The sequence below is a fragment of the Mirounga angustirostris genome, unplaced genomic scaffold (assembly GCF_029215605.1).
Source record: "Mirounga angustirostris isolate CCGP_5_RB_7025 unplaced genomic scaffold, mMirAng1.0.hap1 SCAF_16, whole genome shotgun sequence".
NCBI classification, from domain to species: domain Eukaryota; kingdom Metazoa; phylum Chordata; class Mammalia; order Carnivora; family Phocidae; genus Mirounga; species Mirounga angustirostris.
In genome coordinates, this window is record NW_026991724.1 from 19,202,501 (window position 1) to 19,228,667 (window position 26,167).

At 51.6% G+C, this 26,167-nt stretch overlaps 1 protein-coding gene across 2 annotated transcripts in view; it reads right to left on the bottom strand.

Annotated features, from left to right (window-relative positions):
- The window catches only part of BEAN1 (brain expressed associated with NEDD4 1), a 37,280-nt gene extending 18,310 nt beyond the window's left edge, over positions 1–18,970 (bottom strand). For both annotated transcript variants that reach the window (XM_064580682.1, XM_045890996.3), the window contains exons 1-2: positions 18,666–18,970; positions 8,877–8,983 (exon numbers count right to left, since the gene is read on the bottom strand). In XM_064580682.1, the coding sequence (XP_064436752.1) occupies positions 8,877–8,901 (25 nt within the window). In that variant the 5' untranslated portion in view covers positions 8,902–8,983; positions 18,666–18,970. The remainder of the gene's footprint in view (positions 1–8,876; positions 8,984–18,665) is intronic.
- Positions 18,971–26,167: the final 7,197 nt, after the last annotated feature.

The window sequence follows — 26,167 nt, forward strand, 5'->3', positions numbered from 1 at the left end:
AAGGTGGGCAGGGGGCCAAGGAACTACACAGGACTGAGATGTGAACAGGGTCAAGGCCATGGCCGAAGCAAGCAGAAGGTTTTGAAAGACTTTCTTAATATATTCATCATTTGCAACCTGCCCCAGGACATTGGGGAATGCTTCCCATGGAGGTTCATGTCTATACCAGTGCCTGGAAGTGGTTAAGAGATCCCAAGACACAAAAGGGTCCTTCTTCACATCTTTGTGGAACAATCCACTTTTTCACAATTAGTTGTTTCCCTCTAATGGGTTTGTTCTTTGCCAGATACCCAAGAGAGTAGCAGCACCATCAATTACGACAGTTCAGTGTCAAACAGTATTAACAGAGTATAATACGTCTTGTGATGATACAAGAAAACTAATTTTGCAACCTAGGCCTCGTGTTCAATGAGGGGACCTAGAACGGCCTTTCTTCAAACAAGTGATAAGTAAAAAGCCCCGCAGGATTCCTTTTCAGTTGGAAAAATGCAAGTCTTAGCAGCAGCTGACAGGAAATGTGCGATATTTACCCGGCCTGTCTTTTGATGATGACTCACATGACCAGTGCCTTTGGTGCCTCTGACTACCTATGTTTCAATATTCCTGTCCCTTTAGTATCTCCATCCTGCAGCGATTTCTGCAGTAGAACTATGGTCCTTGGGTGCTGAACCCACCCTACAAACAGACCCTCGTTCTGTTTTTATGATATGTTTTTGCTTTCTGTTCTCCGTCAAAGCCAGGGCTGAACAAAGGGAAAACACCGTGTGCACCTTTCTCCTCTTACACGTGTTCATCACCTTGCCATCCCCGTGCCTCTTGTAATAAGACAATGGCGTAGAGCTGGGCCTCTCGTTCTTGTGCACTTAAAAATAAATCCTACTGTGAGAGAAATGCTGGATGTGCTAGGACTGAGCAGGAATTGAGATTGAAATGATGGGTAGGGATGCCTGGGTGGCTCAGTCGGTTAAGCAGCTGCCTTCGGCTCAGGTCATGATCCCAGGGTCCTGGGATCGAGTCCCACATCGGGCTCCTTGCTCGGCGGGGAGCCTGCTTCTCCCTCTGCCTGCCTCTCCCCCTGCTTGTGTTCTGTCTCTCTGACAAATAAATAAATAAAATCTTTAAAAAAAAAAAAAAAGAAATGATGGGTAAACGTTCGTTAAACCCTACACTGAACTTCCGCCCTGATTGTGGTGACACTGTTAAGTTCAGTGTTTTTATTTAATACTCAATGTAATTTATATTTTAAAAGCATTCAAAGAACACTCCACAGGTTTCTGAATATACAAATCCTGTTATAAATTACATAGTGTCTGAGAATTTGATAGTCATGTTGTTTCAGATAATTGGATTTTACGCTCGGTAGATGCTTCAGTGCGCCGGATCGAGCAGCTGTCTTTGATCATCCTACTCCCTCCCCAGGGTGGTGTTGGGGGGCGAGGGGGTGCCCAGGGCTGTGGTTCCCACCGCTTAGGGAGTGGCGGTGACCCACGGGGTGCACGGACCATAGCCACGTGTGCTGTAATCACAGTCCTGAAACTGTTGGGACTGCTGTTGATATTTTAAAATGTTGGAGGTAACTTTATACCTCGAAAAAAAGAAAGGAGATTTTTGAAAAAATTTCAATTATTCCATGAGCAACCCTTTACGTTTCATTGAACCGAAAACCTGAAATTTCAAAAATAGAAACTCTTTAATAAGGCTGCCATCCAACTTAAGAGGGGCCCGCCCTGGCTTTTGCGATTATAAAATTGTATTCTCGCTGTTTTTATTGCACCACCCCCAATCCTCACCCTTACCCCCATTCCTGGGAGAGACAAGTATCATCCAGGGGCTGAAGAGCCTGGTGTATGGGCAGAGAATAGCTCTGGAATGACTGTCTCTAGCAAGGCCTAGCGATCACCTGCAGACCTGGAGTCCAGGTGTGGGCCAGTGGCCAGAGGGAGAAGCCCCTAGAAGCTGACCGTTAGGGGACTGATGGAGGACACAGTGTTTAAAAGCAGAAAGAAGCAAATAGAGAGGACTCTGGGAGCTGAAGTGTACTTGAGCTCCCAGAGGGGTCAGTGTGGCCAGTGCCCTGGGCTTAGATCCAGAAGCCCTGCTTTTGAATCCTGTCTCCTCCTCTGGTGGGTCCCGGGGCATGTGACTTGTCTCTCTTGGGGCCTCTCTCTTCTCTCTGGAAAGCAAGCAGGCCTGCACACTTCTGCAGTGACGTCATAGAACAACCAGTTTTTCCCAGTCACCCTGGGCACAGTTCCAGGTGCAGGCAGAGCTGAGTTTCGGGGTAGCTAATCTAGGGTAGCTCTTGGCAGAGATGCCAATGTCCTTACACATTCGTGTTTGCAGGAAAATCCACCTCCTCTCCTCCCAGTGCACTTGGCTTTGGGATGGCACAGGAGACAACTCTGAGGATCGTGATTTCCTTGGCAAGACTTCTAGATACAGAAACCACTACCCCCTCCACCAACCTGGGGCTCAGTTTCTAGAGTTTTCCCTTTCCCACACTCCCTGGTTGTGGCAGAAGAGGCTGGACAGTGGTCCAAGTGATGACAAGAGTGTCTTGGTCCAGGGGGCAAGATGGAGTCAGATTCGAAGGTGAATCCGCTAAATGGAGTTGGCAGTGGATGAGATGGAGAGCAGTAAAAAGTGACAAAGTTCGGGGCCCGAGTCCAAGGAAGGACTGAGCTGTCATTTAGTGAGATGGGGAGGATGATGGGAAGGTTTGGTGGGGGACCGCGAGTCAAGAGTTAAGGTCTTGACTGTTACATCTGAGATGCTCTAGAGATCCTGAGTGGACATCTGAGTGGACATACATCTGAGTGGGGCAGGCGGTTGGATATATGAGTCTGGAGCTCAGGGAGAGTCTGGAGCTGGAGATGTAAATTTGGCGGCTGTCAGCGTATGGGTGCCGCTCGATGCCAGGAGGCTGGATGCCGGGTGTGTGGGGGGGTGGGCAGTGAAATGCAAGAACCCTGCCCCTGGAAGTGCACTGCAAAAGCTGGGGGGCGGGTACTGCTGCCGTTACAGGTTTCCCCCACTGTCTGAAAGTAGAGCGTTCCCACGAAACCTTTCGTAAGCCAAAATGGTGTAAAGTGAAGAAGCGATTATCAGCAATTTATTTGGAAAACAGTTCTAGCATTCCCAGACCCAAAAAATAAGCTCACTTAGGCTTTTCTGATACCTTAGGCTACATCTTGCTAACGGATGCACAGAATTAACCGAGATAAGGCCCAGATGCTCACAGACACAGTTCCAAGGTCTGGTGGCTGGATGTGGAGATGCTGCTGGGCGTGGTTTTGGGGGAAGGAGCTTGGTGGGGTTGCTCTTGCTGCCTGGGGTGTCAGCTGCCTCTATTATAATGGCTTGCTTCGAAACAAATGCTGAACAGTCTTTACTTTTTGCAAAAGCAACATCGTCTTCCGATTTCTTCTGGCCAGTGAAAAGAGGTACTAACATAGGTCTTAACGTAAAAGCGGAGTGGCGTAACTCAAACTTTCAAAAAGGGGCGAATACCTATAGTATTACATTAGGCGTTCAAGCTGAAGTGGATACCTTCCTGCCAGGAACCCTAATATAAAATGTGCACTTACAAGTAAGATTAGTGATTGGATGCTGAGCAGCCGCTCTAGTCAGACTCTGCTAGACCAGAGAACATTCGTGGGGCCCTGAAGTCCTGCTGCAGACTGGACTCTCCAGCCAAGGGGTGGGGATGAAGGAGGGGGCTTGACACCACCCTTGTCCTTTTGGCCATCTGCGGTTTAGCTAAAATTGAGCCCCCAAAAGACTCACCTGGGGTATATCCTTGTCCCCCTCTTTTTCTTACTGTGTCACCTAGACTGGTTTCTGCATGTCCTTGAGGCTCCGGTTTTTCACGTGTGGAATGGGCACACCCACCCTTCTCTTGCAGGGTTGCTTTAAGGAAACCACGTGAAGAGATGATCCTAAGGCCTTGTAAGCCCGTGACCTGTGATACCTCATTGGATCCTTGCAGTAGCCCTCTGAGGGGGAGCCTTTTATTAACTCTCATTTTCCAGGCGAGAAACCTGAGATTCAGAGAGAAATGTCTAGCTGAAGTCACTTCTTCTACTCCCTTGCCCACTCCAAAGTCAGACCACAGCAAGGAATGAACAAGGGTTTCACTCCACAGGCCAGTGATCGTTGGGTAGCGCTTGCTTGTGTTTGAGAGAGCCTGAGACTGCGTGGAGGCTCAGTAGCAAAAAGTACGGCAATCGATTAACAATGTCTGCTCTGGGCGCAGGAGCGGCAAATGCTGAATGTGTCCCGTCATTTGTGTTCCTTGCCCTCGAGTCCTTCCTTATGTTGATAGCTAAGTCTCTGCAGAGATCACTGTTACAATGAGCAGAGCAGAAAACAGCAGTATCTGGTCCGAACCCCAAATTTCTCTCCGGAGTCCCCGTGTGTCTCCATTTCCCTGCTCTGTCACTAAAGATGTGGGTAATACTAAGCTGTGTAGCGAGGAGGTGGTCAAAAGGATGGCACTTTCAAGCTTTTTGAGGATCTTCTCAGTGCCTGGCACCAACTTTGATTCTCCTTGTGGAGCGTGTTAAATCTGACATCACACCACAAGGCTGGTATGACTATTTCCAATTTATAGAGGAGGGAATTGGAATTTCTAGATGTTAAGTAGTTTGCTCCAGGTAGCACAGCTGCTAAGAGTCAGCACTAGGTTGGACACGAACCCAAGCACTATCTCCCACATAACACTGATTCTGAGGGAGACCCAAGCCTGGCCACAGGCTCGGCCAGACTGTATTTCCTGCCAGCCTGTGGACAGGCTGAGAGCTTAGCAGAGACAAAGCCCAGCTGACTTCTCCGTGGATCAGCCGATGCTACCTTCCCTGCCTCCTTCCTGCTGTGATACAGGCTCAGTCTCTCTTGGGTCCCCAAAACCCCCCCTCCCTCAGATCTGTCTCCCACGGCCAGAGGAAGGCAGGCCACCCCCATGTCACAGGGAGTTCTGTGGAACTGCCATCTGCCAGTGGCTAAGAGGTTATGAAGCATCTGTTCTTGGAGCCTGGGTTCTGGGGGAATCCTGGGCCACTCTGCCCAGCTGGGGCCAGACGGAGAAGGCTCCCACGCCTCCGGCTTTCCTCAGGAGCCAGGCTGGTCCTCCTCCACCTCCCTCATGGCTTAAGGCTGGAAAATGGCTCACTAGCCTGGCACTTGCAGGCAGAAGACCCGACTTCCCACTTGCCGTGGCCAAAGCCCTCTGGGCTTCCCCTTGCCTCCGCCTTCTGCCTTCAGTCTTCTCACCTGCAGAACTCGGGGGAGGGGCTGTCACTGGGGGGCAGGGATAAGCTGCAGTGCCTGAAAGGTGAGATGGGGTGGGGGCGCGGGAGGGATGCCGTGTTGTGGGCCGTGCCTGAGAGGAGTCGGCCCAGCCTGGTCTAGTTAATGCCTGCATGACTCCCAAGAAGCCAATGGACCCTGCTTCCCCCAGTGTCTGAAGCTGTGGAAACGAGGCAGAGCCCTGCCTGTTGCCTGGCTCTCCCCCTACATCGGCTACCCTTTCCCGCTTACTCTCCCTGGCCCCCTGAGCTCTGACTCCTAGGAGTGGGGTCTTGCTTGGGAAACACTGGGGTTTGTTTTTCCTTCTGGGGACCTTCCAACCCCCACCCCCTTTCTCAATTGGCAGGGGGTAGGGATGTGGAAACCTAAATGGGAACAAGCTATGGCTCCTACCCTAAGTTTTCCAGGTTTTAATGGGCTTTGGTATCTTCCTATGTACTGGGATAGATAATTTTGTGAGCTAAGAAGGTTAAAGCAATTTCATTAGATTTTTAAATTCACAGTACAGGAAAGGAGGTGTTAAAAAAAAAAGAGGGTGTGTGTCCATGTCAGGGCCCTCCTGGGATTTCTGGTTTCATTCCTTAGAATGTTCCCGTGTCAGGTGTTTTTAGGATGTCTGGAGTTCCGTGGTTCTGCATCCCTTGCAGAACTTGTGTGAGGGTCTCTGGTCTGTGAGCTGAGGAGGCTGCCCACAAGGCATCTGCTTCGTCTTGATTCATTTACTTGTCCAGTTGTTCAATGCACATTTACTGAGGCAGCGATTTCCAGGTTGAATCTAAAGGGTGGCCCAGATGGGGGCAAAGCCTGAATGGCAATCTGATGACGTAATTTGGAAACCCCTGGGTCTCCTCGGGCAGTTGATGGGTGTGTTGGAGGGGAACTGAGGGTCTCTCCCAGATTTTTGGCTTGAGGGACTGAGTCAATGGTGGTGCCCTAAAGCAACAGAGCAAAATCAAGCCAAGCCAGCTTGGAATGAAGAGCTGTGTCTGGGACAGGCTGAATTTGAGGTGCAGGGGTGCAGGCTGCCCAGGGAAGACAGGCAGCAGAAGACAGAAGAAGGAATCTGAAGGCAGGCAGAAACTGGCAGGGAGGGGAGAGAGAGCCTTGGTAGCTGCTGGCCTAGAAGCTGCAGCTGAAAGCAGAGTGAGGATGAGAAGGTCTGGAGTGTTCGGAGGGGGGAGTCCAGGGTGGGGTTCGCGCCCCGGGGACCCCAGCGGCAGAACAAGCGTGGCAAGAATCCATCCTCCCCCCCTGCCAAGGGACACCACCCATGGGTAGTCAGAGGCCCAGATGCCCAGAGGGGCTGGAGGAGAACCTAGAGGGCTCAGAGTCAGGGAACCCAAAGGAGGAGTCCTCCAGAAAAAGCTGAAGTGACCAACAAGGAGATCTGGAAGCTGGATTTAGTGACACAGAAGTGGATGGGATGTGGGGTGGGGGTACACAAGCCAGACTGAAGTAGGTTGGGGTCGCTGAAAGGGGGGACAGTGAATACTTCTTAGACATGTTCGGAGAAAGGGAAGGAGTCAGACTGGAAAACGTGAGGAGAATCTGGCAGAGGAGGAGAGGGAGGACGGAGGAAGGGGTGGGTCTGCACAGCCCCACAGTACTTGGCCTGCCATTGCCAGTGACCACTCCTGCAATGAAATCTGAGCCGATCCCCACCTATACGTAGACATAAGCACAGCTGCTTTGGCTGAGGCAGTGGGCAGTGAGGGGCTGAGGGCTGTGCCCACCCATGCTCCCCTTGCCTTCCCTGGAGCCTCCCAGTAGCCGTGAGCTCCTGGAGCCCCCTGGCTTCAGACCACCCCTTCATCTTAGAGAGGAGGACTGGCTGCCTGAAACCATAGAGCCAAGCTGGTGGCAGAGTCAGGAGCTGCAGCTGCTTCCCCATCTACCGCCTCCAGCTCCTCATCCACGGTGTTTGACTATACATGTATTCATTCAACAAACATTTATTGAGTGCGCACTGCATGCCAGGCACTGGGCCTGTAGGGGGAGGGGCGACTGTGTAGGAACCGCTTCTGAACAGCCCAGAATATCCCCGACCACATCCTAGTATCCTCAGGGGGTGCATATGCAGAGGGCTGTCCTGTGCTGATGGCCTCTATTTGTGTAGACAGGGCTTCACAGGGCCTGGCTTGGCCCCAGAAAGTTCTAGAAAGCCCTCTACACTGAGCAGCCCAGTTTTACCCTTTACCAGCCTTCTCCATTCCCAGCTGCTCGAGGGGGGTGAGGATATGACCATTCCAGCCCTCTGTGGGGCAGGTGTTCCTGGACGGGCAGCCTTCTCACCTGGCCTGGGACTTGGGCTTCAATTTCCTGATTATGCCACAGCAGCAGTGATGACAGGAACAAGACCTTACCGAGCTTGTACCGATTCCCCCTGAACACCGCTCTGGTGACGGTGAATCCCACTGTCGCCGTATTCCCCAGGGCATGCCTGGTGATGGTCCCACCCAGACCCGATAGGCCAGTTTTCTCTACCCGCCCACAGCAGCAGTCCCTTGATGTTCAAAGATTTAACAGCTGAGGTTTCGACTATTTGGAAGAGAGGACCCCAACTCCAAGATGTGTAACATGTAACCAGTGGTACACGTTTGAATAGACATTGCTGAGTGGGGGTGAGGGATTTGCTAGAGTGAGCATGGGAGAGGGGAGATGACAAATAGATAAGGGGGTGCTAAGGCAGGGTCCTTGATTTCACACAGACTCGTAGTCTGAGTCATCAAGGAGAAGGGATGTCCTCCCAAACTGCACCAAGTGATGGTGGTTTTGGGGGGCACAGGAGATACCATAAGAGAAAGCAGGTGGCTGCCATGAGGACAGGTGAGGGGACCCTGGGGTGAGTGGGGCTGGTGGAGACTAGGGGAGTAAGCCAGAGGGGGCTGTAGCCTTCAGCCCCAGGGGTACACCTGATTGAGCCCATCACCTGGACTTATGGACATCAGGGAGCCATGAGAAGAATGTTATGGGCAAAATCATCTCAAGGCGTCATTAGATGAAATGAATTAGTAAATGCAGGGCTTCATGGTGGGGAGACTGCAGGGAGGGTTTCCTTAGGACAGTGAACTCTGACGAGTATGTTCTGTGGAGCACCAATCCTGTGACACATGCCTCGTGGTCAGTTAAATTGGGGAAGGCCACTGGGCTTCTTTCCTATGGCAGCCTCACAACACCCATCACCGCATTAAAGGCTCTGAAAAGTCCTGTGGTCACAAGAGCTACTTAACTTGTCTCACTCAGCATTTCCCACATTCATTTGGCCATGGAATTAAAAAACCCCAAAAAGTAATGCCATTAATATCCCTCAGAGGAAACCCGCCCCACACTTTGGGAAGGCTGATACGGACAGATGGAGGGACAGGTAAAAGGGGATATCTCTTGCTGATGTCAGGGGTCTTCTGTGTCCCCGCCCCCGCCCCCCCCCCTGCCCGTCATAGCACATCAGTCCCTCATCAGACCCTTGGAGCTCTCTGGCCAAACATCCTAGAAACATTCTCTGCAACCCTGACTCCAAGTCCAGCCCTTGCCTGGCCCCGAGCCATGGAGGATGTGGGGAGGAGACTTACAGGGACAGGGACGTTTGAAGGACATGTAATCCTTGGAGCAGAACAGTGGAGCCAGCCTGCCCACGTGCAGAGTCCTAACTTCGTGTGAAGAAGGATCCGCCGCTCACCTGCAGAGACACAAACAAGCAGATGATGGGGACACCCACATAGCAGCCCCTGACCCCCAGGACACTCATGTCCCTGCGCTGTCCACCTCTGGCGAAAAGGTGGGGACTTTGATTGCATGTGCCCACTCTGGGCATGGAGGGGGCTGGGGGGGCTCTGGGCTGCAGAGTATGGGGGTTCTGGGGCAGAGGTGGGGCAAAAGCATGTTGGGGTCTCAGTGATGGGTGGAGGGGGGGAAATCTCCTCTGGGTGGACCCCTGAACAGGAATGAGAGATCCCCTGGAGTTCTCCTGTCTCATGTACCTGTGAGATCCCACTGCTTGAGACAATTGCAAGGGACCATGGCATTCTGAGCATCTTATAACTGGAAGGACCCTTAAAGACCAGCCCAAGGTCCTCATATCACAGAAGGGGAACAGACCTGCAAAGGGTGAGGAACTGGTTCAAGGTCCCAGAGCTGGCTTTGGAAGGGTGTTTAGAGTTGCTTAAGTGAAACCTTATTATTATTACTGTTATCCCAGTACCTTTAAGGGGATGATGCTTTTTTCATTCTCATTTTATAAATAAGGAAGTTGAGGCTCAGAGAGAGGTAATGTAGCTTGTCTAAGGTCACACAGCTTCTAATTACAGGCTGGGACTAGAACCTAGGTCTGTTTGACTCCAAGGCCCCCACTGCCAGCCAGCACATCACTTAGAATGCACCTAATAAAGGCCAAGAGAATGAAAATGTCTCTTCCCCAATCTCCCTCACCCCCTATGTGAACTTGGTGTGATACTGGAATGTCTTTGTAGAAAGAGAGCACCAGGTCACTCTAATACCAATTTGCAAGAGAGGGAACATTTTTAAAAAGTAACCCAGGCTCCCATGCTGCTAAAGATCTGAATTGGTTCAGTCTCTCCTGAGCTCCAAGTGACATGAAGCTGTATGAACAGTAGGGAGATATGATTCTTATTTTCTAGGGAGTGTGGTCACTAGACTTGCAGAAACCAAACTGTACCTTTGGGGGTTGCTGAGCAGGGACCCTGAATGTAGAGCTCAGTAGGCTCTTGCAGGAGAAAGATTGTAGCCAGAAGCCAACAGGCAAAGAGCCTGGCCCCTCCAGGTCCCAGGAGGCAGTTGACCTCCCTGATTCTGGGGATGACACTGTGGACAGAACTTTTGTGTAAGAGGTGGGTCCAGAGGTTCCCATCCTTGTCTCCCACAGAGATCCTTTTTATTATATATATATATTTTTTCTCCAATGGGAGCCACATTTTGATGGGGACCATTGGTCAAATTGCACTGATTAATAATATTTTTTCTGTTTAATAAATGAATCAAAGACTTATCTTTGGAGGGCCTGAGCTCAGAAGTCCAATCCCTCTGCTGTGACTTTGGGCAAAGCACTTCACCTCTCTGAGCTGCAGTGTCCTCAGAGGAAAGCAGGGTAATGCCCTTCACCAGCTTCGAGGATGAGGGGTATGTACCTCATGTTCATTCTGCTGTCTGAGGGGGTGGGAGGGAGTGAGCCTTTGCTGCCCCTGACCCTGGAATCCCCTTTTCCAGATGGCTCCTTCCAGCTCAGCCTTCTGGGTGTGAACCCCATGCTGGTCTGATGCCCACTCCCAGTCCCCACAGAAACCAACAAGAGTTTTGATGGGGGAAGTGAGGGTAGGATGTGATCTCCCAAGGCTTAGTAGAGAAGTCTCTCTGCTGTGGCAGGCTGCTTGGGGAGCTGTGATTTCACACCAGAAAATTCATGAAGAATCTCAGGGCCTGGGATCTATGCTTTCTAAAAATACATGTGTGTACATGGGTCTGTGTTCATGTCTGGGGGTGTGTCTGTGTGCACTGTGGCCATGTGTGTGTCTGGAGGGGGACTTAAGTGGGCTGACAGGTCATCTCTCGTGGGGCTTCCAGAGAAGTCTTTCTTAAAGGCGAAATGGATTATGTCACTCCCTTGCTGAAAACCCTTTCATAACTCTCCAGTGTCCTTAGGAGAATGACCTGGCTTCTACCATTACCTCCACAGCCCTGGGGCTCTGCTTACCTCTCTAGTGAAGTGGCATAATGTGAGTGCTTAATAAAAATACGCTGAATGTATACTTCCTACAGGGGCATGCTGGTGGCTCCTGATGCTATGGAGGGTGCTGACCACCCCCTAAACTCCAAGTGGTTGTCCCCAAGGTCTTGCTTCTCCTAGAAGCCCCCTGTACCCCCTCCTCTTTCCTCCCGCTGGACCCTGTGACTCTCAGATGAAGGCTGAGGCTGCAGGGGGTGTGGGGGAGGTGGGAGATGGGCTGCCTTAGGGCAGGGGGCACCAAGAACCCTCGCATTGCATATTTTGTGGTCAGTCTGGGGGTTTGGTGGGCAATGTGTAAGTTTCCAAATGGCTCAGGAGGCTGGCAAGGGGCTGGGTCGGGTAGACATTTCTGCATATGGAAGCCTTCTGGGCACTCGAGCTTTCAGGTGTGACCCACATTCACCAGACACGTGCATATGCCAGGTAATGGCACCACCATTACTGCAACATGTCCCCTGATGTGGGTAACATCATTTTCATTTTGCAGGTGAGAAAACTGAGGCTCAGTGACTTGACCCACCCAAGGTCACAGAGAACAGGTGGAGAAGGAGCTGTGCAGGGTAGGGTCCTGTCCCCCCAGTGCTCCCCAGTTACACCAGGGACACCCCACAGAGATCTGACACCCTTGGTGCTCTGGGTGGCCAGATTCCTGGACCTTCCCTGGGCCTTTTATACCTCCAGGCTATTTCCTCTCCCTGGCATGTCATTCCCTTCCTCTCTACCTGGCAAACTCCCATTTAGCTGTCAACATTCAGCTCAAGAAAACCCCTCTTCAGTGAAGTCCTCTTTGACTGTGGGAGACAGAATAGTCACTTTGGCTGTGCCTCCACAGCACCTGGACATCCTTCCAGGACAACTCTGGTTCTAACTTGTTCTAGATTATTAGCTTCTTGTGTGGGTATGGTGGGCCAGTGTGGCCTCTGGGAATCCACTTGGGGCTGGGCATTGAGGGGACATTCCAAGGTACGTGGATTCTAGAAAAATCTCCCTTGGCCTGACACTGCATAGGACTGCAGTTTTGAGGCTGCCTTTTAATGATACTCAACTTTCTGAGGGGAAGGACGCCCATGTAAGGAACTGAGATGGTCCCCGACATCGTGGGTGACAATGATGCTGACGTTAGCCAGGGTACCATTCCCTGCATCATGTAACTCAATCTGCACCTCACACACATCTTGCTGCATTCTCCCAGGATCTCTGGCTTGCAACAGTTTATTCAAATATTTACCAAGCACTTAGTGTGTCACACAAAACCCTTGGAAAACAAAAGGAGGGGCTTTGGGGGTCCTAAAGCGGCAATCCCAACCTCACCGTGTTCTCCTCCCCTCCCCCACTTGTGGATTTCAACATGAGGACCTACAGGAAAACGATTTCATGGTAGCTTGGGTGGAGCTTTGGTTGGGGTCACGGAGACAAAGGAGCTGGATGTCAGGTATCTGTGTGCGCAAGTGCCCACCCTGCTCTTCCCCACATGTGACCAGAGCGGCAGTGAGGACACAGTAGGGTGGGGGTGGTGGATGGCCAGGTCTGGCATGGATGGGCTGAGACTGTGCTTTGCTGGGCGACGAGTTCCGAAGAGGGGACTGCGGGCGTGGGGGTTGGGATTGGACCCACTCTCAGGTCACGTCTCCCCCTGCCCGCCTGTCTCGGAGCCCGGCATCCGAGGCGAGGCGCGTTCCTGCCTGTGACTCATCTGCGACTGTATTGTCTGGCTAGGAATCGGAGGGCGGGCGGCGGCGGCACTCCAGGCTCTGAAGTGGCTTAATGGTGTGCGGCAAGTCCACGTCACTCCCATTCCGCCTCACGTCCCCGCTCCCAGAATACCTCGTCTGGGGCCCACTGCGACACTCGGACCTGGGCAAATGCGTATGTGGTTGGGGGGGGGCGGCGCCGCGCCCCTGGCGGGCAGAGCCTGGCTGGCGCAGTGTGCAGGGGCGGCACGGCGCATGCGCGGCAGTCGGCCCCGGGAGGGTTCTGCCGCACCGCGGTAGACGGCGGACAGCGAGGGGCCGCAGGAGTGGGCTGGCCTGTGGGGGAGGCCACGTGACGCCGTGACGCCGCTGCGGCGCCCGCTCTACCGCAGTCACGTGTCGTCGGCCCAGGGGATCGCAAAACAAACCCCCCATTTTGCAGATGTCAACACTGAGATTCAGAGGGGCAGGGTGAGATAATGAGCCCCCCGCCCAAGACTGCCCTGTGGAGGATTTTCAGCAGGGGAACGACACGGTCTCCCTTAGGAATGTCTCCCCGGGCTCAGTGTAGAGGGTGGACCAGGGGTGGGAGGCAGGTGGCAGGGGAGTAGGGAGGCTGTGGCAGGAGATGATGGGTCTAAATGAAGGGGAGAGTGAATGGAAAAAAAGAGTGAGAGGCTGCATCCATTGGCTCGACGGGGATAGAGAAGTGAAGGAAGCACTGACTAAACCTGTCCTCACCGAGCTTCTTGCTAGCAGAGGAGACACAAACATAATGGTGGGATTGGTTAGGTAACAGTAAGGGAAGGACAGAGGCAGTGTGTGGGTGGAGACTGAACATTTGGGTACAGTGGCTGCAGAAGGCCTCGGTGAGAGGGTGACCTATAAGCGAAGACTGGAGGAAGGGAGCTAGCAGGGTGAATAGTTGGGTAGAGATCTGGGAGAAGACTCCAGGTAGAGGGAGCAGACAAGTGTAAAGGCCCCTGGGCAGGAGCGTGCTTGGGTGGGTTTGAGGGACAGGGCGGGCTGTGTAGGGGATAATTAAGAAGCAGGACAGAGAGATCAGATGTAGAGGGTGAGGAAGAGGGAGCAGTTAAAGATGATTCTGCTTGGGTGACTGGGGGATGGTAGAGAAATGGAGACTCTTCCAGAGATGGGTAATGTGGAGACTCTAGGTCTAGACAGCCTAGATAACTACTGGTTCTCTCTGTCCTTCCTGTGGTAAATGCGCAGGGACTATTTACTGAATGAATGAATGAATGAATGAATGAATGAATGAATGAATGAAACCATCTCACAGGGGTTCTGTCAAGCTGTGCGTTTGCATGTCATTGCCCAGAGCGAGAAGAAAGTCAGAGATTCTGGACTTTGGCAAGACACACTAATCATAAAAGGGTTGCCATCTACCTCATCAGGCCGGGGGCTAACTCCTGGGGCTGGAGGTGGAGGTCCCCAGGTGGCAGAAACGTTTCTCCTCTGCAGGAAGGTCTTTATGTGAGGCTGGGACCCAGCTGGTGTCTTCCCCAATGGAGAAGAACATTCCTTGGCAAGTAGCCATCTATAGGATCAACTGCCACCTCCTTCTTCACTGCCACCAAGGCCCAACCTCTAAGGCTTGATTTATTGTCTAAGTGCATAAACCAGTCCATCTACCAACTGGCAAATAGGTCTGACCAAGTGGGCAGAGAAGCCTGATTTAAGGAAACACCACAAAGATGACACAGTCATTATTTATGGCAGTGAAACATGGGGGACAACCCCACTGTCCAGTAAGAGGATAGGCTGAGCAAATTATAATGGAATAATATATAGCCATGAAATCATATTTTTAAAGACATTTTAATAACATAGGTAAAGACTTTCAGTATAATGTTAAGAGGGAAAAAAAAACCCAGGTTATATTTTTTAAAAAAGCAGGTTATAGAACTCTGCACACAACATGATCCTTATTTTGTAAAAGAAAAAAAACCTAGAGAAAATATTCATATATAGAAAAAGATTAGAGAGGAAATAGATGAAAATATTCACAGTCATTGTGCTCAGTGGGCAGTAGTGGGGTTAAGGAGGATTTTTGTTTTTTACATTTTTTATGATTTTCCAAATTTTCTACAATGAACATGTATTACTTTTATAATCTGAAAAATCATTAAAATGAAAATTTGAAAAAAACCTTTCATGCTAACAAAGAGTAAGTCAGTGATAGTTAACTCATTGAAAAATTTTAAAGCTAACTTAATTGCCTTTGAACATGCCATTTGTTATTGTAAAGATTTACAAAAATAACCTGTCTTTGAACTTACTGATAAGGAGCTTCATTAAAAATGTTAGGAAAATAATTCCATTGTTTTTAACCTTCATCAAAATTTCCCTGGCACTTGAGCAAGTCCTATTTGCCAAATTTTTGAGGGAATGGTTTCTGCCATGAACCTTAATGTTTTATTTTCAGGCAAGCTATATACTTGGCAAAAATAATAACAATAGACCTTATGTTTGTAAAACACTTAATAATTTGCAAAGCATACTAAGTGCTGGGTACTATTTTATTTTAGGCTCTGAATATAGGAGATATCATCATGAACAAAATGGTTAAAAGTCCCTGCCTTTGGGGAGTTTATATTGATGAGGGAAGACAATAAATGAATATGGTATAGAGATGTTGGGGGTGATAAGTGCTATGGAAAAAAATGGAGAGAAGAGGGATAGGGAATAAATGGGGGGGTGCTCTTTTAAGTCAGTTTAATTACTGTTTGAATAGGGAAGATGTCTCTAAAAATTCTCTAGCCCATAGACAATTAATATAGAGGTATAAAGTGATTGAAGATATTCCTGGAGGAAGCATTCCAATAACTAATTACACATCATCTAAGATACAAGGTGCTAATTATCAATTTTATAAACTCATAAAATTATGATGAGTCATAGGGATGTTTTAGGTATTCTATACCTGGGAAAAGTTAGATAGCCCTTAACCCTCCTAAGCCTCAGTGTTCTCATCTATAAAATGGGGATGATTTCAGTACCTAAATCAGAGGACTGTTGTCAGAATTCAAAGGGAAATGCCTGGAAAACAGCATGTTTCAATGTATGTTCATAATGTGGATATGGCAAGGCCACCAGGAGAGGTCCATTTGACATTGCCTGATATTTCCTATTATTCTTCTAGACTCACACTCTGCTGGGAGGTGTGTAATATTTGTTCCCACTTTCAAGAGGAAATTGAGGCTCTGAAAGATAAATCTCCTGCCCAGAATCATATGCTATAAACCCAGTCAGTTGGCTCCAAGTAGCCATGCTCTCAGCCACAGCTCTATTTTGTGCTCACTTGCTAAGGGGCTCCAGAAGCCCTCCTGGCCTCCGTTTCTACTTTTAGGAGGCTGAGAGCAGATTGAGACCTTCCTGGCCCTTACCCTGTGCTCTGAGCACTTCCAAGGCAAAGACTTCAGGTAAAAGGCCAGAATGTGTCTGATTATTCCCAAAGACTGAAGGTAATGCCCATATCCCCATCACATTCCCTATGGGCTGTGTTCCAGAAACTTATGTGGACCAGGAGACACAAACCTCCCTAATTAGTTCCTGATTAACTCCTTTGGGAAGAAGAGTGAGGATTATGGAAGATGCAGGGATATAACATCCTAGTGGGTGAATGGGGGGGTGGGGTACAGAGGAAGAAGAGGAGAAAGGGGATTTCTGTGTAGAAGGAGCCCTGAGGAGGCATCGCACTCTGCCTGTCTTCCCAGGTCCCCATGTGGCAACATGTGGACAGACCCACCTCTCCCCTGCCCTGTTCTGGACAGCTGCGCCACAGGTGGCCAGGACTAGCATGGGTGTCCACAAGATGGATCTCTGTTTTCTTCCCAATGGTGCTCCTGCCACTTATACCCTCCATGCCACCCCAGAGATCCCAGCATCCTCCCCTAGGTGCTGGGTCTCCCCTGCTCTGCTCTGAGTCTGAGGCCCCCGATGCACAGACAGGCAGATATCTTCCTGGGGACCTTTCCAGCTCCTAACCTCTGGGTCAGCCACTGGCTCCATTTCCTCCCAAGGTTCATCATTTCTGGTGCCTCCTGGCTCAGGGGCCTGGATGAACACACCATGGTCAGCATGAAAACATGGTTGGACCCCTCAGACCTCCTCCTGTCTCCTTGTCCTGGTGGTAGCTCCCCCTGCTGCTTTCTGCTGCCTGTCTGAGCCATCGCGACTGGAACGTCCAAGCCACCTGATAGGCTATGGCTCCTCAGGGAAAGCAGTCCTCCCCACCCCCACCCTCAAACTGCAGAGTGGAGAGAGGTGTGCAGAATTCTCTTGCACAGATTGTGAGAAATGCATAAGAAGCCCTCCACCAGGGCAGCAGACATCAGCCAAGGGCAAAAGGAAAAGTCAGTCAGATAGAGTCTTTTCCCTCCTGGATGGATGTGGTGTGGTAGGGGAGGAGAAAGCTGGCCCAGGCAGTAGAAAGCCTGGGGAGGAGGGGATGTCTGAGAAAGGGCAGGCCCTAAGTTTTGAATCACAATTAGATGTCATTAAGTCCTTGGGGGGTTCAAAGACCTCCTTGAAGGGGGCTTGGTGGGGGTCATGTCCCCACCACTTCAGGGGAACTCACTCTGCCTCGGCATCTACTGATGCTGGAAACTTCATAAAATGACACCTGTAGCCAACCTGAATTGAGTCCTGGCTGTGTGCCAAGCCCCATGGTAGGCGCCCTCCCCCCCCGCCCCCAGCAGCATTTCACTGAATCCGTTCAACACAAGTTCCCCATGTTTCAGGTGGGGAAACTAAGGCTCAAGAGAGGTTAAGCGCCTTGTCTAAGGTCACACAGCTAGGAAGTCAATCAAGCCCCTCCTGCGGTACCAAAGCCCTTAAACATTCTGCTCACAACAGAATCTTTACTACTTGTCAGTGGAGGAAACTGAGGCACAGGGAGGTGAAGTCAGGGTGTTTGAGGAGGGAGTCTTGATGGGCATCCTCAAGGCAGGTGCCGGTGGGACTGTGTGGATCAAGATCAAGGATCAAACTCCTGGAGCCCCTGCCTCTCACACCTGTCACTTGTGCCTTCGCCTTCCCTGCCACCCCCGCTTGGCCACCCCGCTGACACTGGTGTGGGATCAAGAGGGCAGCTCTGGGTCTTCTGCGCACCAGCCTCCAGACCGCGGAGCCGATGGAGGGGGGAGGGGGGAGGGGGAGGAAGGGCTACGCGAGTCAGCCGGGGGTGGGGTGGGCACTACCGAGCCTCCGAGGGCGCTTGGGGAGAGGCGGCTGTACCGCTTGGCGCTGCGCAGCCAGCCAGAGCAGCGGCCTCGGACCCAGCTTCGGGTCCCACTTAACACGCAAGGGAAAGTCTGCCCCAAAGCGAGAGAAGGTGCGGCGGGGCCGCCCCCTCTCCCACCGTTGGTGCGGAGATAAGCCAGCCCGGCAGGCACCGAAGCCGGGGCACGGCCCGGGTGACCCGCCCGTCGGAGGGTCAAACTTCCTGGCTCAAGGGTGGGGGTGGGTTCTAGCTTCAAACTCCACAAAGCCGGGAGCCCCTTCCCTCTTCCACCCGGGCCGAAAGTGCGTCTTAGTTTCCCCTTCTTAGGTGGGTTGTTCAGGGGTCCCGAAACCTAGGGCGCGGGACCGGGAAGGCTGTCTTATGCCGCCCACACGGGGTGGACGCTCCGGGAGACCTTCGCTTCCTCCGTGGCCCGAGGGCGTGCTCAGGGGCAGCCTTGGCCGGGCCGGGGGTGCGGGGGCCGGGGGCGGGAGTCTGGGGATCCCGTTTGGAGCGCGCTGCGGTTCGGCTTCGGACCGCCCGTCCGCCCTCCCGGCGCGCCACGGCTAAGCGCGGAGTGCCCCCGGTGTGTGCGTGCGCCGGGGCCGCTGCAGAGCTCGGGGGAGGGGGCCGGGACCCCCTTCCCGCCCCTCCCCAGCACCGCCCCCGGCCCAACGCCCCTTACTCGGCTTAGCCGCCTCGCTCCGCTCCGCGCGCCGCAGTGCCGGCTCCAGCTTCGGCTCCGGCTCGGGTTCCCGCTCTGGCTCCGGCTCCGGCTCTGGCTCCGGCTGTGGCTCCAGCTCTGGCTCCGGCTCCGGCTCCGGCTCCGGCTCCGGCTCCGGCTCCGGCTCCGGCTCCGGCTCCCACTCGCGCTCCTGCTCCTGCTCTGGTTCCCGCTCGGATGCCTCTGCGCTCGGGCTCGGGCTCGGGCTCGGGCTCGGGCTCGGGCTCGGGCTCGGGCTCGGGCTCGGGCGTCGCGGGGGGCGCGCCGCTCCGCCTCGGCCTGCTCGGCGCGCAGGGGCGGGGCGGGCGGGGCGGGGCCGGGCCGGGCCGGGCCGAGCGGACTTGCTGCCCGCGATCCCCAGCAGAGGCGGCGGCGGCTTCTCGGCCCCAGTCCCAGCCCTGCCCTGCCGCAGCCCCGCCCGCCTGCCCGTCGGCCCTGCGCCTCCGCCCAAGCCACAGCCGTCCGCTCCCGGGCCCCCCTAGGCGGCGCGCCTCCTCGGCTTCAGCAGTGCTGCGTGGCGGCTTCGAGGCTTCGGCAGCTCTGGGCCGCCGCCGGGGTCATCCCTGAGACTGGGGGGACGCGGGAGGGGGTGGGTCGAGCCGCGCCCCTCTGCGCACAGCCAGCCCGACACCCACACAACAGCAGGCGCGGCGGGGAGGCCCAGAGATGCAGGGTGCCCAGCGCGCCAGACGGACAGGCATGTGTAGAGAATGACATACGGACAGGCGGGAGCAGAGACGGACAGACAGACGTGTGCAGAGAAGGGTAGACAACGATATGTGCAGGGAAGGACAGCCGGGCAGTTTGGTCGGAGGCAAAACTGGGCACTTGGCGGGGGGAGGGGGGAACCCTGTCACGGCCACTGGGAGGGGCAGCCTAGGCTGGCAGGGCCTCCGCTCTCAGTTGCCAGCAGGTGAGTTCTGGGGCATGTTGGGATGTCAGCTAGGCCTGGCTGAAGCCTTCCTCTCCTGAGCCGTCAGCTTGCCCGTTTCCTTCACTCCTCGCCGCACCCCGTGCCCTCTCTACCCTACTCCCCGCAAACCCCAGGCACAGAGCTTGGCCCCGGCAGATGGACCTGCTGTCCACACCCTACTTTGGGGCCTTGGACAAGTCCAGCTCATTCCCCAGGCCTCCCTTACTTCATTACGATAGAACTTCTGTTTATTGCCCCCCTGCCTCGTTGTGGTGCTCTCCGGTTATTTATGTCTCCCCTGCTTGACTGCGAAGGAAATCCTTGGGGTCCTGCACGGAGCCTGCCCTCTAAATTTGATGAATGAATCGATGTTATACTTCTTTGATGACTCTCTCCTAACTCCCATTTGGTTGATGGAGGCTAGAAAGATGGGTCTAAAAAACAAAACGTAAGGACAAAGAGCTAAAAATGTTTATGATAAAACTCGGAGAAGGGGAGGAGCCGTGGGATGGGATAGCTCCAAAGAGAAGCAGGGCCCCACTGCGGGTACTGTGGGAGGGTGGGGACAGGGTAGGCTCTGGTGGCGAGAACAAACCTGACTCCCAGTTGTGTTGCTCATTTTGTCTTGGGTCTCCCTGGGTGGGGGGAGGGCGGGGCACCTGTATAATCCAGGGCTTTGGAATGTGAGGACAATTCCCAGCCTTCTTTGGTAGTTGTTCATTCTGGGCCCTGCCTCCTCTACTGCCTCCCGCCAACCCCCCAACAGGAGAGGGTGGGACCTGGGCCGGGGATTCCAGCTCCATTTGGGGCTCTTATGGGGGCGTATGTGCTATGTGGGGAATGGGACCAGGATAAAGGGAAACATCTCTGAGAGTCCTAAGAAAGGGGAACTGAGAGTCCCTTTGTCCAACCCCATGCATTTATTTTATGGATGAATACATAAAGAGAAAGGAGGGGACAGGCCAGGGCCAGAGAGCTAAGATTGGAGGCTCTAGGACTCCCAGGCCAGGGCTGTGCCCACTGCACAACACAAATGAGGTGACCTGGACCTCCCTGAGCAGACACCTTCCAGGTGATCCTTGCAGGATGGATATTCTGGATGTTAGTGGTTTTTACCTGTAAGCTGTCCAGTTTGGCAAGCCCGTGTGTATGTGTTCTGTGGGGTGGCACTTTGAGAACTTGTGGAAGGCTCTAACCCTTAAGAGTTCATCTAGGGAAATGAACTCCGCCCTCCCTTTGAACATCAGTGGTCTGACAAATCTAGCTTGTTCTTCACACTGGAACCCAGAACTGGTTTCCACTGGGCCTAGTGGTGTTGAGTCTAGCTTCAGGGAGTTGAACTGTGTCCATCTGCCTATCTATCTGTCCATCCACAAATACACGTTAGCATGGGACACTTGTGAAACATCAAAAGGCAAAAGAAAAACATAGAAAGTGGTCCCTGCTACTGCTGAGGTTTCTTTTTCTTTCCTTGTCATTGTAGAACTCTACAAGTGTCCTTAAGTGGAGTGAGCTTGCTCACTGTCTCTCTTCTCCTATCCCACCTCACACTTTTAATGGCTGCTTAGCATTGCATCGGATGGTTGTACTATACCTTATTTAGCTAATCCTCTATTGCTGGGTGCTTAGTTTGTTTCCAGTTTTTCACATGTCGAGACAACACTGTGAAGATCATTCTCATGGGTGAGTTAGTGCATGTCCATGATTATTCTTTATGTTCATAGATTTTTGAGGTTTTCTTCTAGATGGGGTCAGACTTGGAGGAGGGGGCATCTCCTGGGCACCAAGGAAGCATGGTGGTGTTTAGGGGCTGCTTGACCAAGAGCAGGGTGGAGGCGGGGTAGGGAGGCTGGAGGAGGAGACTTCCAGAGGTCACACAGTGTCAGTGAGGTGCCCCGAGAGTCCTCAAGCGCCAGGCTATGGGGATTTGCCCTAGAGAGTGCTCCATATTACTGCCATCATTCGTAGGGTATGGTCAACTTCCACTTCTATGGTTGGGGAGAATCTTCTGATACTAGGGGTGAGGAAGGGAGGGGGAAAGTCCATCAGGGTGGGTCTGGCTTCTGGGCTATTTGTCTGAAAATCCATTAGACCTTTCGGGAAGGTTACCTGTTGGTAGTATATCCCTTATACAGAATTATGTCAAAAGCATCTTACCAGCCTTGAATTACATTACAAAGGGCCCTGCCTTTTGTAATGTAGGGCCTTGGTTTTGGGGTGGAGACCACACCATGCTCTAAAAAGGGAAGGTGGGAAGGGAGGGAAACCTATCCCACCAGCTTTTCCAAGCCTTTTCCTCTTTCCCTCCGATTCTTGTTAAAGGTTTCCTCTTGACTGTGTCTTGGTGGTGTTAGGAGAGATGAAGGAAGGGGCCTGGGTCCCTGCTCCCTGAGGGGTGGGGGCTGGGAGCAGGGCTTTTCTAGGGCCCAGGAGCTGGCAAGCTCAGGTGCAGGTGCTGAGGTGCAGAGCTATCTGCCAAACCTGAAGCAGCTCCTGTCTGCTGAGAGCTTGGAGGAGTCTGCACTGTCACCCCACTTCACAGATGAGGAAACTGAGGCACTCTGAATTGAAGTGACTTTCCAGAGTTCCACAGCTCATTAAACCACACCCAGTAAGATGCTGAAGCACTTTAAAATAGGCCAAAAAAGATTACCAGGTATCTTTTAAATAGAATATTGGGTGTTACCTCACCTGTGGTTATCTGCTTCTATGGGAGTTTGTGCCTCTCATGGTCTCTGAGCTATTTTCCTGTTTAATTAGTTGAAGAAAACTGAAATGCAGAATATTCTTGGCTACTGAGATGCACAGGAATATTGTCAGGTGGGGTCAATTGATATCTTAGGGGTGGCCTAAAAGCTATACACGTGGCTGTGCTTTGGATTCACCTTTGAATTGTGTATAATCTCTTACTGGTTCCCTCATTGATTAATGCGCTAAAGTCTTTGATGAATGTTAATTTACGTTTGTATAACAGTCATGATTTTATCCTTAAAAAAATGTATCTTTTATCTGTGGTAAGCTTGGAATTGTATCCAAATGGGTCTTATACCAGTGCTTTGTCTTTAATTAGAGGCACCAGGGCCTTGGGCCCTCAGAAGAGAGGGAAATCAGCATAGGCTGGGTCTATCCTCGAGAGCTTTCTGGAAGAGGGACTTTGAGAGAAGGGAAAGGATTTATAGACGAAGGCTTTCTAGGACAGAGGGCAGGGCCTGGGATCAGGAAGGAGTAGGCAGGCTGGTAAAGGGGCCTGTCTGAATGAAGGATGGACTGTGGGGCGCCAGGTCCAGCAGGGGGATGGAGTTGAGATCCCAGGGAAAGGAAGCTATGCCTGCTGCTGTAGGCAGCAGAGCCTCCATAGACTCCTGAAGGAGGAAGGGATTTAAGGAAATGGACATGTTAAGAAGACTGGTCTCTGGGTTCCTAAACTCTTCTGGGGATTTAATAGGCCTTGACCACCCTTTCTCCTGGCTGGAGGGGCTGGGGTGGGCTGTCCCTCTCTGTCTCCTCTTAGGAGGAAAGCCGCCTTTCTAGGCCCCTGAGAGAGGTCTCCAGGTGCTGAAATGTAAAAGGCAGCCCCTCCTCTGGGGGACTTCATTCTGGGCCTGCTTGAAGATTTGTATTCAGGGTAGAGCTTATTTCAGGGTAAACTGGCTGTGGAGTGAGCAGGGTCTGCATACAGACCTTTCTGCTGCTGCTGACAGCCCAGTCATGACGTGTCTTCATGGAGACCAGCCCCTCTGTTAGCCACACTGCATACATTATTTTCACTCCAGTGTTCTGTAGAGGGGGACAATGTTTTCTTATTTTTCATGTACAGCAAAGAGGTTTATGGAGGTCAAGTAACTTGCTCAATTGTTACATAACTAATTAGGGGTGGAACTCAGATTTGCACCTAAGCCTGCCTGCCCCAAAACAAGTAAAGCCAAAATAATCATGGTCTCTCCTTTGTAGGGCTCACTGCCTAGAGAGGGTGACCGACATTAACCACTGAGTCACAGAGATGGAGGTAAAGTGCCAGTGATGAGACATGCCACAAGGAAACATGAGACGGTGTTACAGGAGGTATGACCTTGTGAGGGTGTGGGGTGAGGCAGGAGAAATAGGCAGAGGTCAGGATTGCTTTTGATCCTAAGAGTAATGGAAGGCATTAGAATGATTTAAACAATATTGGAGGAGTGGTGGTGGCATAACCAGACCTGCATTTTGAAACGACAGCTTTATTGGCAGTGTGGAGATGGTTGGGGGGGCAAGACGGGATGGGGGCGGGAAGGCCGGGGAGGTGGTGATCACCCTGGCCCAGGAGAGAAGTGACCATGGCCCTGGAGATGGAGGGAGATAGACCAGTTGGTTGAGTTGTCAGAGGTCGAGCCAACAGGACTTGGTGATGTCTTGAGTATGGGGGTTGAGGGAGTAGATAGAGTCAAAGATCATCCCTGGATTTCTAGTTGGGCAGCTGGATGGTGGTATTGCCAGTCACTGAGGAGCAGAACACTGGAAGTTTGGGGAAGATGAATATGAATTTGATTTTATGCATGTTGAATTTCAGGAGTTGTTGGCAGGCAGCAGAACTCTGAGAGGAGTCTGGGCCACAAAGACAACCTGAGGACTGAACCCTAGGCTTAGATGTGCAGGCACTGGAATTGATTGATGCATCCATCTGTTTACCTATTCATGTATCCATCTATCTTCCCATGAATCCATGTGTCCTTTCTCCCACCCTCCTATCATCTATCCATTTATCCACTCATTCACCCATCTATCCTCTCACTTATCCACCTATCCCTCCTCCTACCTTCCTGTCCACCCATCCATCCATCATCTATCCAACCTTCTTCTCATTTATCCACCTCCCTATCCTCCCACCTATCCATTCTCCTACCTTCCTATCCATCCATCCATCCATCCATCCATCCATCCATCCATCCATCCATCCATCATCCATCTAATTTTCCTCTCATCTATCCACCTCCCTGTCCTCCCACACATCCACTTATTCTTCCTCCTATCGATTTAGCCATCCATATACTCCCATTTATCAACTATCTACCCCATTTGCATCTATACACCCATGCATCCCATACATACTTATTGATGTCTCCTACAGGTGTAGCACTCTGCTGTGTACTGGTAAAAAAAAAAAATGATGTAGAAAAACCAAGTCCCTGCTCTTATGGAGCTCACAATCTGTTAGGAGAGGCAGATGTGTAAACCAATGGTCACAGAACAGTATATTTTCTGTGCTGGAAGTGCACAAAGGAAGGACACGTAACCCAATCTGCAGAGGTTAGAATAGGCTTTTTTGAGGTTGTGCTCCTTGAGTTGAGTTTAAAGTTCATTTAAACTGTCAGGGATGCAGTAACTTGGAATATTGGGAGCAAAGTTGAGTGAGTGAGCAATGTGTTATAAGCAAAGACTGAAACAGCAGGTCCATAGTGTTTTCTTTCTTTTTTTAAAAAGATTTTATTTATTTATTTGACAGAGAGAGAGTGAGCAAGCAGGAGCAGGGGGAGTGGGAGGGGGAGAAGCAGGCTCCTTGCTGAGCAAGGAGCTGGACACGGGACTTGATCCCAGGACTCTGGGGTCATCCCATAGCGTTTTCTAACACCAACAACCAATTGTCCAACTCCCCAGATACCAGCTGGGTGTCCAACAATTCAACTCAATTCTGATGCTAACTACCTGAGGTTCACAGAGACACCCCATAACTTAGGGGCTCAATACCACAAGACTGCTCACCACTCTAGATCCCAATCACAAGGCTACAATTTTGGCTCTAAATAGAGGTTTCCCTCAATTGCCTCCTTGGATTCAATAATTTGCTAAGAGAGTTCACAGAACTCAGGGAGACATTTTACTTATGTTGATCAGTTTATTACAAAGCGTTCAACTTAGGAACAGCTGGATGGAAGAGGTGCATAGCACAAGCTTTTGGGGGATTAGTGTGTGGTGTTTCCATGATCTCTCTGGGAACATCACCCTCCCAGCACTTTGACATGTTCACTTATCAGGAAGCTCATCAATCTCATTGTTCAAGAGTTTTTAATAGCTTAATTTCCAGCCACCCCCGCTCCGCCCCCGTCCTGCCCCTCCCTGCCCTACTCTTCCTCCTGTAGATCATTGGGTGGAGCTGAAAGTTCTACCACTTGGTCTTTCTGATGACCATACCTATTCTGAGGCTATGTAAGGGCCCCATCTGAAATCACCTCCTTAGCATAAACTTAGGTGTGATCAAAAGGGCTCATAATGAATAACAAAAGATTCTCCTAACACTTTTAGGAAATTCCAAGAATCTTAGGAGCTCTGTACAAAACCCAATATAACAAAAGATGCTCCTATCATCCTTAACACCCTGTAGATTATAGGGGTTTTAGGAGCTTTGTGCCAGGAACCCGGCCAAGGATCAAATCTATTTCTTACTGTACCATAGCAGGTCATAAAGGCCTTGAATGACAGGCTAGGGCCTCAGGGGCCACATGAGGGTTTTCTGGAGGGGGTGACCTGATCAGTTTGGTGTTTTAGAAGATCTCTCTGACTACCTTGTGGAAGATGG